The sequence below is a fragment of the Linepithema humile genome, chromosome 8, assembly GCF_040581485.1.
Source record: "Linepithema humile isolate Giens D197 chromosome 8, Lhum_UNIL_v1.0, whole genome shotgun sequence".
Lineage (NCBI taxonomy): Eukaryota > Metazoa > Arthropoda > Insecta > Hymenoptera > Formicidae > Linepithema > Linepithema humile.
Genome location: NC_090135.1, coordinates 3,085,998 through 3,100,260, shown reverse-complemented (window position 1 = coordinate 3,100,260; position 14,263 = coordinate 3,085,998). Strand labels below are relative to the sequence as shown.

The 14,263-nt window shown below is 32.9% G+C and overlaps 1 protein-coding gene, 1 long non-coding RNA gene and 1 pseudogene across 2 annotated transcripts; 1 reads left to right on the top strand and 2 right to left on the bottom strand.

The window, feature by feature from the left end:
• Positions 1–2,315: 2,315 nt before the first annotated feature.
• On the bottom strand, positions 2,316–4,782 carry LOC105669091 (tyrosine-protein kinase transmembrane receptor Ror2-like; annotated as a pseudogene).
• Positions 4,783–8,147: 3,365 nt separating this feature from the next.
• On the bottom strand, positions 8,148–8,700 carry LOC137001442 (uncharacterized). The gene is made up of 3 exons (XR_010891453.1): positions 8,534–8,700; positions 8,297–8,384; positions 8,148–8,231 (listed from the first exon to the last, which is right to left on the bottom strand). It is a non-coding gene; the product is annotated as an uncharacterized lncRNA (long non-coding RNA).
• A 479-nt stretch (positions 8,701–9,179) lies between these two features.
• LOC137001691 (uncharacterized) lies at positions 9,180–10,384 on the top strand. Its single transcript, XM_067360795.1, has 2 exons — positions 9,180–9,551; positions 9,591–10,384. The coding sequence occupies exons 1-2, from the start codon at positions 9,204–9,206 to the stop codon at positions 10,326–10,328; spliced, it is 1,086 nt and encodes a 361-aa protein (XP_067216896.1). The 5' UTR covers positions 9,180–9,203; the 3' UTR covers positions 10,329–10,384.
• Positions 10,385–14,263: the final 3,879 nt, after the last annotated feature.

The following is a 14,263-nucleotide window of genomic DNA, read 5'->3' as shown; positions in this document are numbered from 1 at the left end:
TCCACCATTTTGTATGACTTGTAGAACATCATCAACAAATCGTTCCATAAATTTATGAGGATCACATGGTTTTAATTTTCCAATATAAACTCCTGCTATTATAGGTTTATTATTTTCTATATTTGTTACTCTATATTGTATTGGCCAAAACTGTAAAGATCCATTTAATGTTGCACCATCTATGCTTATATCTATGATTATTTCAACAGGTAATTTATTTTTAGGTATGCACACTAATTTTTGTTGAATAGTTGTTTGAAAACCAATATAAACGTATTGACCTGAACCTATTGGAAAAATATCATAATTTGATTTTTTTGGTGTTTGAAAAAAAGTTCTTGCTGAACATGGTAAATACGATAAACAATTATGCGACCTCAAAGTACGTAAAATAGCATCACCTTGCACATGTGTTATATTATGCATGAGAAAAACATTACGCAAAGCAGAAGTAAATAAACACTGACTAGTTAATCTTTCACTAGAATTAACAAACAAATCTAATTCTAGATTACAATTAGCAGCTAAATTTGATCTTGAAAAAGATGCTAAATTAAAGTCTAATTCTGATTTCTCTTCTATATTTGAATGTGATATTTTTGAACAATTTAAGTCATTGTCTTCATCTGCCAAATTATTGACCACAGACAATAAATTTGATTTTCCAAAATTACTATTACAATTTTCAATCAAATTGTTACATTTTTTGTATTTTTTTTTATCTTAAAAATAATATTTGTTTTTTTTTTTGCGAAATACTTTTATGCAAAAAACTTTTACTATATTTTAAGTTATCTGCCATATTATATAATATAAAAAAAATAATTTATATTATATATCTTATAAGATACAATTATTTTAGTATCAGATATAAGAGAGAAAATGAAAATATTTCTTACTGGAAAATCTATAAAATCATAACTTCAAGTATACAATTCTCGGATGATTTCACTGAAGTACGATTCAAACTCAGTTATGATTCGGCAAGCCCAAAAGTTTTTTTCTTTTTGTAACACTGTAACATAATCAAAATAAATCAATATACAATATGTACAATATATACATATCTATAAAAATATAAAATTTACGATAAACACAGTTTTCTTTATTAATCGCACCGCGACTATGTCGGAAAGCCGCTTTCTTCATTTGTAAAAGCGTTTCGCATTTATTGAAAGTAAAAACAAAACAATATTACACCATAAAACAAAAGCATTTCAATTAATAATATTCATAACAGGCAACAATGGAGTTACTACTACAAATGCTTTTAAATGCTTTATTATTTGAGAGAGAGGGGGGAGGAGAAAGAGAGAGATAACGAAGTATTTGTAGCAGCAACTCGATCGCAGCCATAAACTATAAATTTTCAATACTGATGGGGAATTTAGGAACACAATCTATATATGCATTATAATATTTAAATAAAAATTTACATTCTACATTTATACACGTGTAATTGCAGAGTAGCAGCAAAAACAAACATATAAATAATTTTGTACTTAATAGCTGTATTACATATGAAGAGATACAAGATAATATGAATTACAAATAGTAATTAAAAATTTTAGCTATATAAAATAACTTTAACAAAACAATATAATTCTGCAAAATTATGAGAAATTAATTACAAACTATAATTTTTATATTTTGCAGAATATTATTTTTATACTTTAGCAATAAATAAATAAATTTTGTTCCTAAATTGTCTGAAAAAAAGAAACAGTTTCTTTTTTATTTTTATATAAACTAATTTATTCTAAAAGTCAATCAAAAGCGAGCAAAAGAGATTACCTTAGTAGTAATCCAGCAAGTAAATCTTCTGCGACAGTCCGAAGTCGGCAATCTTGACGATCATCTGATCGTTAATGAGGCAATTGCTTGTCACTAAATCACAGTGAACAAACTTCGGACAGGTACACCATGCCGGATGCTACCTGGAGCGCAGTATTGATCAAATCCATATGTGTGAGTTGCGAAGGTTCAGCCGTGCTCATCCGTGCTGGATAAAGGTCCGTTTATACATATCCGTACCGTATCCGTACCGTGTCCGTACCGTACACGTCTGTGCACGGATGCTAGATTCGATTCCATATGATTAAATGTAAGTATTTACACTATTCCGTATCCGTGCCGTCCGTGTCCGTACCGGCACCGCAGATATCGTTGGCGACGATATTTTCACGGACCGGACGGCACTGAACGTGTCGGTACTGACAAATGTAAATAGGCTTCAGTGTAGCATTCAGATTTTTGAGTCTCATTTTGTATCAATCTGCGATATCGAGAGCATTCTTTTAAAATAAAGAAATGGATTATGATAGAATTATTTCAACAAAATTGATAGAATTAGTGCAACAACACATCGAATTATACGACCTTTCCCATCCAAAATATCTTGATGGAATTTATAAAGAAAAACTGTGGCAGAGTATTTCTCAAGAACTTGACCAACCAGGTAATTTTACTCATGATAAATATTATTTTACAAATAAATTTTTATATTCATTAAACATCATTTTATTTGAAGAAAAAATACACAATTCTCTTCAAAAATTTATACATATGTAGGAACGTGTTTTCGCTAGCCGGTTCTCTCCATCTTGTATATTGTTTTCGTATTTTATTATCAATTAAATTGAGTAACACATTAAAAGCATGTTCTGACATTCTAAAATATTGATAAAATTTAGTTGCATCATCAAAAAATTCTTTATATGTAAAATGTAAAAAATTCATCTTTTGTTTTTCGTTTTGTCCATGCTTTATGAACCCATAAAATCCGTTTTTTTTTTTTTTTTTTTTTTTTCTTCGTCTAAAATTAATGCTATTACCGCTAATTCGTTTATCGATAGCTTTGCCATGTTCACAGTTCAGATGTATGTCTCAAGACTGATGTTTCAAAATATTCACGGATGCGAGCCGGATATGTGTAAATACTCATATCGAATCTTGCCGGTACGGTACGGACACGGTACGGATACGGTACGGATATGTATAAACGGACCTTAACGCGGACCGAATGCTGTAGTTGCCGGGCGAGCACGAACGCAAGAATTCGTTGAGATCGCCACGGCTTATGTATTCAAACAGCAGACACATTGGTTGCCGGAGCGTGCGTATGCCAAGCAGTTTGACGATGTTTGGATGATCAAATTCTGCGAGCAGACACGCCTCGTGCTCGAAGCCGTGCAGCAGATTATCTGATGCTTCTTCTTTCAGCATCTTCACGGCGACATTTGTGAACTTTTCACCTGCAACCAATCCGGGAGCGCATGCCTGGAACACGCGATCAAAGGAGCCCTGAGCGAGATCTCGCACATAGATGATATTATTACGCGGGAATTCTAGCTTCTCTAGCTTGGGATTTAATTGAGCGCTCGTCTTATGGCACGCTTCGTTGTTCGGCAGTTTATCCAAATCAATGTTTACATCCTGCAAAGAAAAATGCTTCAAATAATTACTAGTTAATATAATCGTGAATATATAGATAGGAAAAATAAATATAAACGTTAAAATACATTAATAAAAAAAAATATATAAATTATTTAATTATATACAATATGCACACAAATATACTATATCAAATCAAGAACTTTAATCATTTTCTGATTAATAACTTTAGAAAATTTTTCTTTAAAATAATCACAATCAAAGAGTAAACATACTTGATTATCAGCCGGATTATAGCCTCGAAGGCGTTTGTGCAATCTTTGGCTCAGAAGAATAGACAGTATTACACCAACCATGATTACAAAGCGGATAATATGAATATCAAGGTGTTATTAAGAAGAGCATTCATCATTATATATGTCGATTCAATCCCGACTTTAGTGACATTATCTGCAAGAAAAATATAAAATAATGATTGGATTGCGATTAATTGCTGCTTACTGTATTAAAAATAATAAAAAATATCAAAATATCAATATCAAGTATTTTAAAAATATTCATAAAAATATATTCGGCACAAAACAATAAATAAGAAAATATTACATAAATACTTAATCAAATATTTTTCTTTCAATATTTTTAAGCTTTTCTGCTATTAATTCTAATCAACTTTAATGTAATTTAAAAAATTGTTCTCTAAAAAAGATTATGTGTAATTGTAAATAAAAAATTTTTGCGTGCACATGTGTGTACGTATGTAGCAATAATAATGTATAATTACTTATAATTGCGATTATACTCACCACATATAGGGATATTGCAATGCTCGTAACATATCACTTGATCGGTCGTAAAGCACTACAGCATTGGTTCATCGCCACCAGCGTTTGTATGTACAATAATTCTCATCATAGCAAATCTGTGGGAAGACATCGGGTAGTGAATGACTGTGTGGCGATTGTGCACTCCACGGCTGACAATCGAGTCCAGATTGTGTTTTGTTGACTTTTCTCATGTAGAAACTGCCATTACCTCTGATGCAATCATCCAGAGAAATCAATCAATATTATTTAACTAGCATTTATTTCAATAACTATTATAATTAAATACATATTTGATTTATATTTTATTTTATATTGTAATAATTAGTGCTTTGTAATTGAAAATATTTTTATAAAAATGAGATTTATTACATGTGTGTGTAATGACTTCTTCATCCATATCAGTGAGATGTATGTGTGAACAAGTGGGTACTTCCTTGTTAACTTTGGGCAAACTCTCACATTCTGGCGATGAAAAGTGCCCGCGGGAACAGATGTAAACATTTTGCTGCTTGTTGTCCTCGATTACTGCCCACTCGGTGAAGCAGAACTGTTGACGCACTGCCATGCAGTCTTCATAGCACAGGGGTAGATCCACTGACTCATGACATAATGGAAATGCACACATGTATAGCATTTTCTGCAATCAACAAAAAGAAATCAAAATTTTCTTCTAAACACTTATTTAATAAAATTCTTTATTCTAAGTTATTTCTATATTCTAATATATATATTCTAAAGTTAAAAAATTACAAAGTATATTTAAATCTTAAAAAATTTTAATAACATATTAATTGTTAAACAATGATTAGAAGTTATTAGGCGCTGACTTCAATATTCTTATCGAATTTAAAGCTATGAAATATACATAACATTCTTGCTCAAAGTTCTATTTAATAAATACATTTAATTATTTTGTATCTTTGTCGTCATTTCAATTTAGCGAAAGCAAAGAAAGTATATTACCCTGGTAAAACATCACCTTGCAACAGCATTAATTCGCATGAGAGAAGCTTAAAACGCACGCCACCACGTTGACGTTTCGATTGATGCTGGGTTCCTTGCCAGACGCACCGACAGTGATGAGTAATGAACGATGCAGCAGCAAGGCGATCATAACGACCGTCTTCTGATAGCAATACTAGGCTGTCTCGACGAGCTCCACTATGAATGTCACCCAGATGTCATGTGGCGAATTAGGTCCGAGCTTACAGCCCTCGTGAACTGCAAGTTGTAATATTTATATCGTCGGTTTCAATATCGACTTGAAACTGTAATATTATTAAGTAAAGAATAAAATCTTAACGTTCTGCAACCGACTAATTTTTAAACGATAGGACGGTTATGTTCTATATCCGACCTTGTTTGTTGTATATAAGATTGCTTCGACAAAAGTTATTGAATATCAGGAACGACAGTATTAATCAAATAGAATCGACACTGCTTTTAATTTGAACACTAACTTTTAATTCAATTATGATATAAGAACTATTACAATGTTCGACTTCGCCAAAATCTAAGTCTTAATACACGACAAAATTCACCGACTGTCTCTCTGATTAATTTCTTCTTGCGACCTGTTTTTTCGACTCGACGTTAGAGAGTGATCTTTCATTTACAATTCCTTATTAAGTCGCCTCTTTCGAACATTCTAGAAAAGAGGAGTTAATTCTATGTTTCTATAAAAATATGGGGCGGGAGCGCGCCCGCGCAGAATCGATAGTCTTATGCGAGGCGCTGATCGAGACTTAGGCTGCCGTCAGCTGGCGCCGTCTATCGACCGATTCCTTCGTCATCTTTCAAAGTGTACTGACCTATGGTGAATCATGTTTCATTAGTAATAGATCATTAAATGTATTTAACGTAAACATATATAACTATAATAAGTAAAAAAAATGCATATTTTATCATTTTAAAAATAAATTTATTTTAAAAATATTTTTGTTATTTCTATTTCTATAGAAGGAAACATTTTACTATAATTTATCTTTTCTGTGAAATAATTATAGCCAATTCATATCTTATTATTATTAACAAATCATGTAACAAATCATGACTAATTTGATGTTACAAAAAATTACTATTTTTATAACATTAAGTTATAAATAAATATTTTTATGAGCTCATAAGGTTTATGATGTTCTTTGTCCTTATGATTAATATAATGAAAATAATTTTTACAAATGCAACGTGCTTTTTGCAGACATAACCCAATTTTTTCTTTATATACAGCAATATAAAATAAATTATATATATCTTTGAAATATGTAAAAATTATTATTTTTTTCAAATATTTAATGATAAATTTAATAATAAAAATATTTATTTATAAATAAATAATAAGTAATTATCTTTAATTTATGGCAGGGCACGTTCTCGAGAAGTCGGAAGAGAAAGAGACTATTGCTGCGTTGCAGCCATGCAGCGTTCCGGATTCCGGAATTCCCAGGTTCTGAGAGGGCGCTTATCGTATGTGGTGCTAAAAATTATCGTATTTAAACAAAAATTAATAAAATGAATCATTTAAATACTATTTTTTTTAATATAGATATAATTGCAAGTGAAAGTAATCAATAATATTAACTGCTATTGAATTAATTCTTGTTTATTTATTTATTTATTTATTTGTGACGGTTATCTCACGTAATTAGAAATAGTAATCAAAATTATTTCAAAAATGTGGAAATAAAAATTTGTAAAGAAATACTAAAATATGTATGTATATATAAATATTATTCCATAATTTTATATAAAAGTATAAAAAAATATTAATATATATTTTTAATTATTATTAATATGTATTAACCATTAAAAATTTTTTAATATTTATTAAAATATTATTTCAGATTTAAAAAATGTAAACATAAAACATTTTATCATTATGCAAAATTGATTATGGAGATCATGCGCTTGAGCTCTACAATATATAATAATGACGAAAATAATAAACGTACAATTTATAATACATAACTGTTAATTCTTGCAATCAGTTTGTGATAATCATGAGTTGACAATTTAACCTCAATATGTGAGGACACATTTTCCTCATATGTACGTTAATTCGTGTTCATGATATGTATCATCATAATATGATTACAAAATATACATAATTTTGAGGTAAAAATCTGAAGATCATGACGTGATGAAATCTGATCATCAGGTATTGCTATCTGGGTATCGACGGCAATTTTCGGATAATTCTTAGGAATCTTACACATCTTTTTTCCGACGGAATCGTAAACGTAACTCAAAGTCGGAAGTACGTGTGCCATTTCCATCATGTTGCATGTAACTTTAATGTCACATACATTAACGCTAATTTTTGAGCATTTACTCTAACGCTGATTTACTTTTGTGACTTCATTGGAAACGATTATGACAATCTTTATGCTCAGGTCCAAACGCAGCAAATATTTTTTTCTTTGCGTTGTACTTACACTGATAATGATTCAGCAACCAGATTGATGATTCAGTAACCAGACAAAAGAGTGTTTAACGAGAAAACGATGTTACTTCTAAAGTTGATGCCGAAATTCCTGAATCAGAACCAGATTCGGTCTTCAAATGGTCGCATCAGGCTGTTCTCCTTCTAATTGAGGAGTATCGGAAGAGAGAGGAAGATGTCATATCAGGTAAGATAATGATGTCATTAATTATAATGATTTGTGCATGATCCTCGGTTTTCTCACAGATTTCATGTTTTCTGTAGGCAAAATATCGCAAAAGCGAGTGTGGAAGTCGATCAGTGAAGTTCTTTGTAGGCATGGACATGATGTTACTGGCCCACAATGCCAAAGCAAATTTAACGGGATGAAGAGAACATTTAAATCCATCAAAGATCACAATTCTAAATCAGGAAATAATCCTCGGTCCTGGCCTTATACTGAGGTGATGGAATCTTTGTTAGGAGAGAAACCTTTTATGAATCCTGTTGTTGAGATCATGGAGCTTGATGAACACTTGACTCCCCTTGGCTTTTCTTTAATACAGACAGAACTTCAGAAGCAAAAACAGTATCTGAAAATAACATAAATAAATAAAATAAATAACACAACACAGAAACATAACCTTCCATTACTTACCGGTTTCTACTCTGTGCGCATCCTTTGGTGAGAGACGCGTTGTATAAACTAGACCGGTGTTGATGTCTTCTAAGGTGACTAGTACGCCCTGATTCATTTTCAACAAATATTGAAAATAAATAAATAAGTAATACGTACACTTGTTCAAATTGAGCGAGACAGAAGCAGAAAACATTCGAACAGCGTTCAGGGAACACATTTTGGCGCTATAAGAGCTATTAGCATGTCGTGCCTCACCTCGAAATCCTGAGCACGAGTTAGCATGAGTGATGACGTCACAAGGCAAAAACAATGACGTCAACATCACTTTATTGGTGCTATAAAGCGGCTCCACGAATGACCAAAGCGCGCTCATAGCGCCAAAAGTGCGCTTCCCGAACGCACCCTCAAGCGGATGCTCAATCACGAAACAAATTTTGTTATTTTTTCTATCTAAACAGTCTTGTGATTGGTGAACCACTGATCCGTTTACGCGAATTCCGCTTCATGGGACCATAGGAGAAACAAAAAACAGACCGAAGAATCGAAGAATATCTACAGTATGTATACGTAAAGTAAATTTTATTTAATTTATTAAGTTATTTAGTATAAGTAAATATAACATTTGACTTTTAGGTGCAGAATGAAATCAAAAACAATATTCTTTTTAATTGTTTTATTAATAAAGCGTTTAAAGCGAAATTACGATGTTTTTATCAGGCAGGAAATATATCGTAAAATTATTAAACTTTATGCGCTTTATTATTTAACATTGAAAAGCGAGAGAAAAGTTATGAATAAAAGAAAACGGAAATATTGGGTCAGATCAATATTTTCTATTGAACGACGTTTAGCACAAGGAGCGAGCAATAATCTCGTTAATGAATTAGAACAACATGATCATGAAAAATTTGTTAATTATTTCCGAATGGAACCGATACTTTTTGAGAAATTATTACAATTAGTCGGACCTTCAATTACTAAACAATCTGCAGTTCGAGAAGCTATTCCACCTGAAACAAGGCTACACATTACCATCAGGTTCTTGGCATCTGGAGATAGTATGCGATCCTTATCATATGCTTTTCGTGTTGGACACAATACCATCTGTAAAATAGTGTCAGAAACTTGCGAAGCTATTTGGCAATGTTTGAAAGATACTGCTTTTATAACAAATAATAAAGAGAACTGGCAAAATGTTGTTGATGATTTTGAAAGGTTCTGGAATTTTCCAAATTGTATAGGAGCCATGGATGGAAAACATGTAACTTTACAGGTATATATGATAAAATACAATATTAAAAATAAAAACTAATCAAATACTAATATTGCTGATAAATGTATTTTATTACAGGCTCCACCGAATTCCGGCTCGACATATTTCAATTACAAAGGAAATCATAGTATTAATCTTCTAGCAATTAGCGACGCCAAATATCGCTTTATTGTTGTCGACATCGGAGGCGAAGGCAGACAGAGCGATGGAGGAGTTTTTCGGAACAGTCTTATTAGAAATTACATCGCAAGTGGTTCATTAAAGCTGCCAAATCTGAAGCCAATTGAAGTTGATGGATTAGTTCTCCCTTATGTGCTGCTAGCAGATGAAGCCTTTCCATTGACAAACTTTATAATGAGGCCGTACCCACGAAATGACAGATTGGACTTGTCAAAAAAAGTATTTAACTACAGGCTTAGTAGAGCAAGGAGAGTGGTAGAAAGTGCTTTTGGAATATTGGCAGAGAGATGGAGAATCTACAGAAAGCCGATAATATCAAGTATTGCTAATGCAAAGAAAATTGTGCAAGCAACAGTAGTGTTGCATAATTTTATTATTAACAATGAAGAACAATTGCAATTACCATGTAGGTATGTGAATATTAATAAAGGCGACTTCAATCCAACAATGAATTCAAGAGGGCTACGCTCATTGCCAATCTGTAGAGGAAGAACATCTCAAAGTGGAATCGAAGTTCGACACGCATATACTTCATTTTTTAATGGAAATGGCGCATTACCTTATCAATGGGAAAAAGCTATAAACAACAATTTTTAATTGTACAGAAATGATAATTAATAAATATATTAAAAACAAAATATAATTTACTTAAATCTTTAAAAATAATTAAAAATTCTCAATACAGCTATTTAGAAGCATATAAAACTATTATTTTGTAACATATTAAACTTTACATTACTTTAACGTGTATAAAACTAATATTATATTAAAGTAAAATATATTAAAATAAAATATATGAAAATGAAAAGCACAAATTTAATGAAATAATAAAGAATTTTCCAATTCATAAAGGTCCGTTAGTATTTTTATTTCGAATTTTGTCCTTTCTCGTTGTGGCAGTGCCCGTAATCTATTTCCTATTTGGAGGAAAAACCCGTCAACAGCATCAGGTGTATTTTTCGATTCTTGAATACTGGACATGATTGCTTTTGTTATTTCAATGTCTGAGCTATCGTCTGAGCTATTCTTTCTTTTCTAAAATATAAAAGCAATATTTCTTTTTAAAAAATTAAAAATTAGAATTGCATTCAAAAAGTATTGAAAAAATAATAAAAACTGACTTCTTTTCTTTGATGATTGCGTCTTGGAAAAAGTATCATCATTTGCCACATCAGATATATTAATCCAGCTATCCAACGAGACAGAATCTGATAATGATTGAAATGGCGGAATTATTTGAGCAGTACTAGTTTTCGGTTGCATTGGACATTCATCGATGTTTGTTGATAAACTAGTGACTGTGCTGCAGATTAACAAATTAATTTATAATTAAATAATAAATAAAATTTTTTTCTTTGGTCCAATACTTAAGCCAATGAATAAAAAAGAATTAAATCTGATATTTATTTATATATAAAATTCCTTTCAAATTATTTTAATTTAAAAATATTGTGGACAAAAACGAGATAGAACTTTTTTCAATTCATTTCAATTCTTTTTTATTTATCGGAAAGGAGAAAGAATTCTCCAACAGATGATGTATATTTGGAAAAAGTTCACAAAAAAATATTTACGACGACTTTTCTGTTATGTCATCTAAGAATTTCATCTGGTTATACAAGGCAAAAACAATCTTCTTATTTTGTACACCAGGAGATCCACTCGGCACGTATGCCTTTTCTTTTTTTTTCGCCTTAACATAACTATCACGAAGTTGCTTCCATCGTTTTTGAACGAATTCTACATCATTTGTACCTTCCATTAAATTCGCGACTTCATTCCATAATGCCTTTTTTTTCAAACTTGTCCTTTCTTTTATTGGTAAACGATAGTCGTATAATGCAGGTCTAGCGTACACAGCATTAATAAGCGCTTCATTGTAATCAGTAATATTGCTTGCTTGGATGACTTTTGATTGATCCTTTTCAACTGTAAATATAAAATATACATAAATATATATATATATATATAGGGTGTCTGGCAATAATCGCCCCACCGGTCATATACAGGTAGAGGAGGTCAAATCGAGTAGAAAAGTCCTTGCACGGATTCATCAATCTTTTTTCGTTAATTACTTAGTACTTATTACAAAAATAAAAAAATGGTAAAGGACTTTTCTACTCGATTTGACCTCTTCTACCTGTATATGACCGGTGGGGCGATTATTGCCAGACACTTTGTATATATATATACAGGGTGTCCCGCGTAAGGTGTACCACCGGGAACTGGGAGGTAGATGGGATTGAAATAAATATAAAAGTCCTTTACCGTTTTACGATATTCGCAATAATAAACGAGATATTAATTTTTACAATTGGACTAATGAGAGCGCGTCGAGAGAAGCGCTCGAGCCGCTCGAGGTCTAGCCCGGCCTAGTCTATCATACATTGGCTGCGGGCGGCGCGTTGGAAAGGCAAGAGGGGAAACGCGCCGTGGCTCGGCGCTCAGCTCACGTCTCGCCGCACCGCGCCTAACGTCACGCGTCTATGCCGCTACGCACAATCGCGATTACAATATGTATGTTGTATAATAATGACAAATAACTTATTTAGGGAAGAAAATAATAAAAGATCGCGAATTTGCGATAAAGTACGATACGATAAAGAAAAAAATTACAATTGTGGATACTGTAATTAAGTTATTTTGTATTTATGCGTTAATTTTTTACATTAACACGATTCTGTTACTTTTACTTTATTATGATATTTATTTGTTGTGTACATTTGGTATGAATTTTTTCACAGTGCAAGGAAACGCTATCGTTTCCACACCACCTTGAGGTAGATAGCTTGGCGCGTTTTTTTTTAAAGTGGTTTCCCCAGTAGGCCTAATCCACTCTTCTCACACTTCTAATTAAGTGTATGTTCAAAGTGCCTTCCTTGCATTTGCAAACATACTTCTACTCTCCGAGAAATTTGCCGTGTTGCACGGTGCGCCATATCTGGAGTGATGGTTTGAAAGGCCGCTATGATTTCATCACGTACCTCATTTTCAGTACCATCACGTTTATGCTCGACTAAAGCTTTGATATAGCCCCAAACGAAATAATCGAGCACGTTTAAATCTGGCGATCGTGCCGGCCAAACGATCGGACCACCCCGACCGATCCATCTATCCGAAAAACGATCATTTAAAATTTCTCGTACTCTACGAGAATAATGTGCGGGAGCTCCATCGTGCTGAAAAATCAGCGTTTCCCGCTCTCGAAGAGGAATGTCCTCCAAAAGAATGGGCAATTCATTTTCCAGAAATTCTGCATATCTTTGTCCATTGAGATGTGCCGGTAAAAAATACGGCCCGATCTGAAAATTTGCCACAGAAACGTTATGGAAACAATGCAATAGAAAAAAATGTCTTTATTTGCAAGAATATTTACCACTCTGTTTGCAAATATTCCTGCCCACACATTTATGGACCACCGATATTGGAAGGTGCACTGACGAACAGCTTGCGGATTCTCCTCTTCCCAAAACAAGAAATTGTGAGAATTGAATACACCATTCGGCGAAAAAGTTGCTTCGTCCGTCCATAAAATGTGATCGGGAAATGAAACATTTCGCCGACATTGTGCAAGGAATCCTGCGCAAGTTTTATTCATGATTATTATACAGTTAAAAGCGCTATAAATATCAAATAAAAATTAGAATAAAATCATAAAAATACCTTCACAGAAATAGATGCGCTGTATTTCATCTCGTGGAAAAAGTTGCTGCACACGTTGAAAATGGAAAGGATGCAATCCATTTTCTTGCAAAACACGATGCACTGTGGTTCGTGGTATACCAAGTGCGCGACTTACACGGCGTATAGTATTTTGGGGATTTTCCTCGAACGCACGCAGAATTTGTTCGTCGTTGTTGACGTGACGACGCAATACCCTGTCACGGTTTTCATGCATCATAACAACTCCTGTTTCTATTGCGCGTAGGAAACACCTCGTTATTGTGTGTCTGCTTGCATGCCGACGATTCGGAAATCGCTCCGCGTACAGACGCTCCGCGACACGAGCATTTCCTCTGGCCATACCGTAAAAATAAATCATGTAAGTATACTCTTCCGTTGTAAAATTCATTATAAGCGCACTCTAATAATACATTACTAAGAACAGATACGTGCAACAAATGTGAATACGAGAAAAAAACAATATATGACCACAAGAAAAAAATAATTGAAAATATATTTTCAATTGTTTTTTTCTCGTATTTACATTTGTTGCACGTATCTGTTCTTAGTAATGTATTATTAGAGTGCGCTTATAATGAATTTTACAACGGAAGAGTATACTTACATGATTTATTTTTACGGTATGGCCAGAGGAAATGCTCGTGTCGCGGAGCGTCTGTACGCGGAGCGATTTCCGAATCGTCGGCATGCAAGCAGACACACAATAACGAGGTGTTTCCTACGCGCAATAGAAACAGGAGTTGTTATGATGCATGAAAACCGTGACAGGGTATTGCGTCGTCACGTCAACAACGACGAACAAATTCTGCGTGCGTTCGAGGAAAATCCCCAAAATACTATACGCCGTG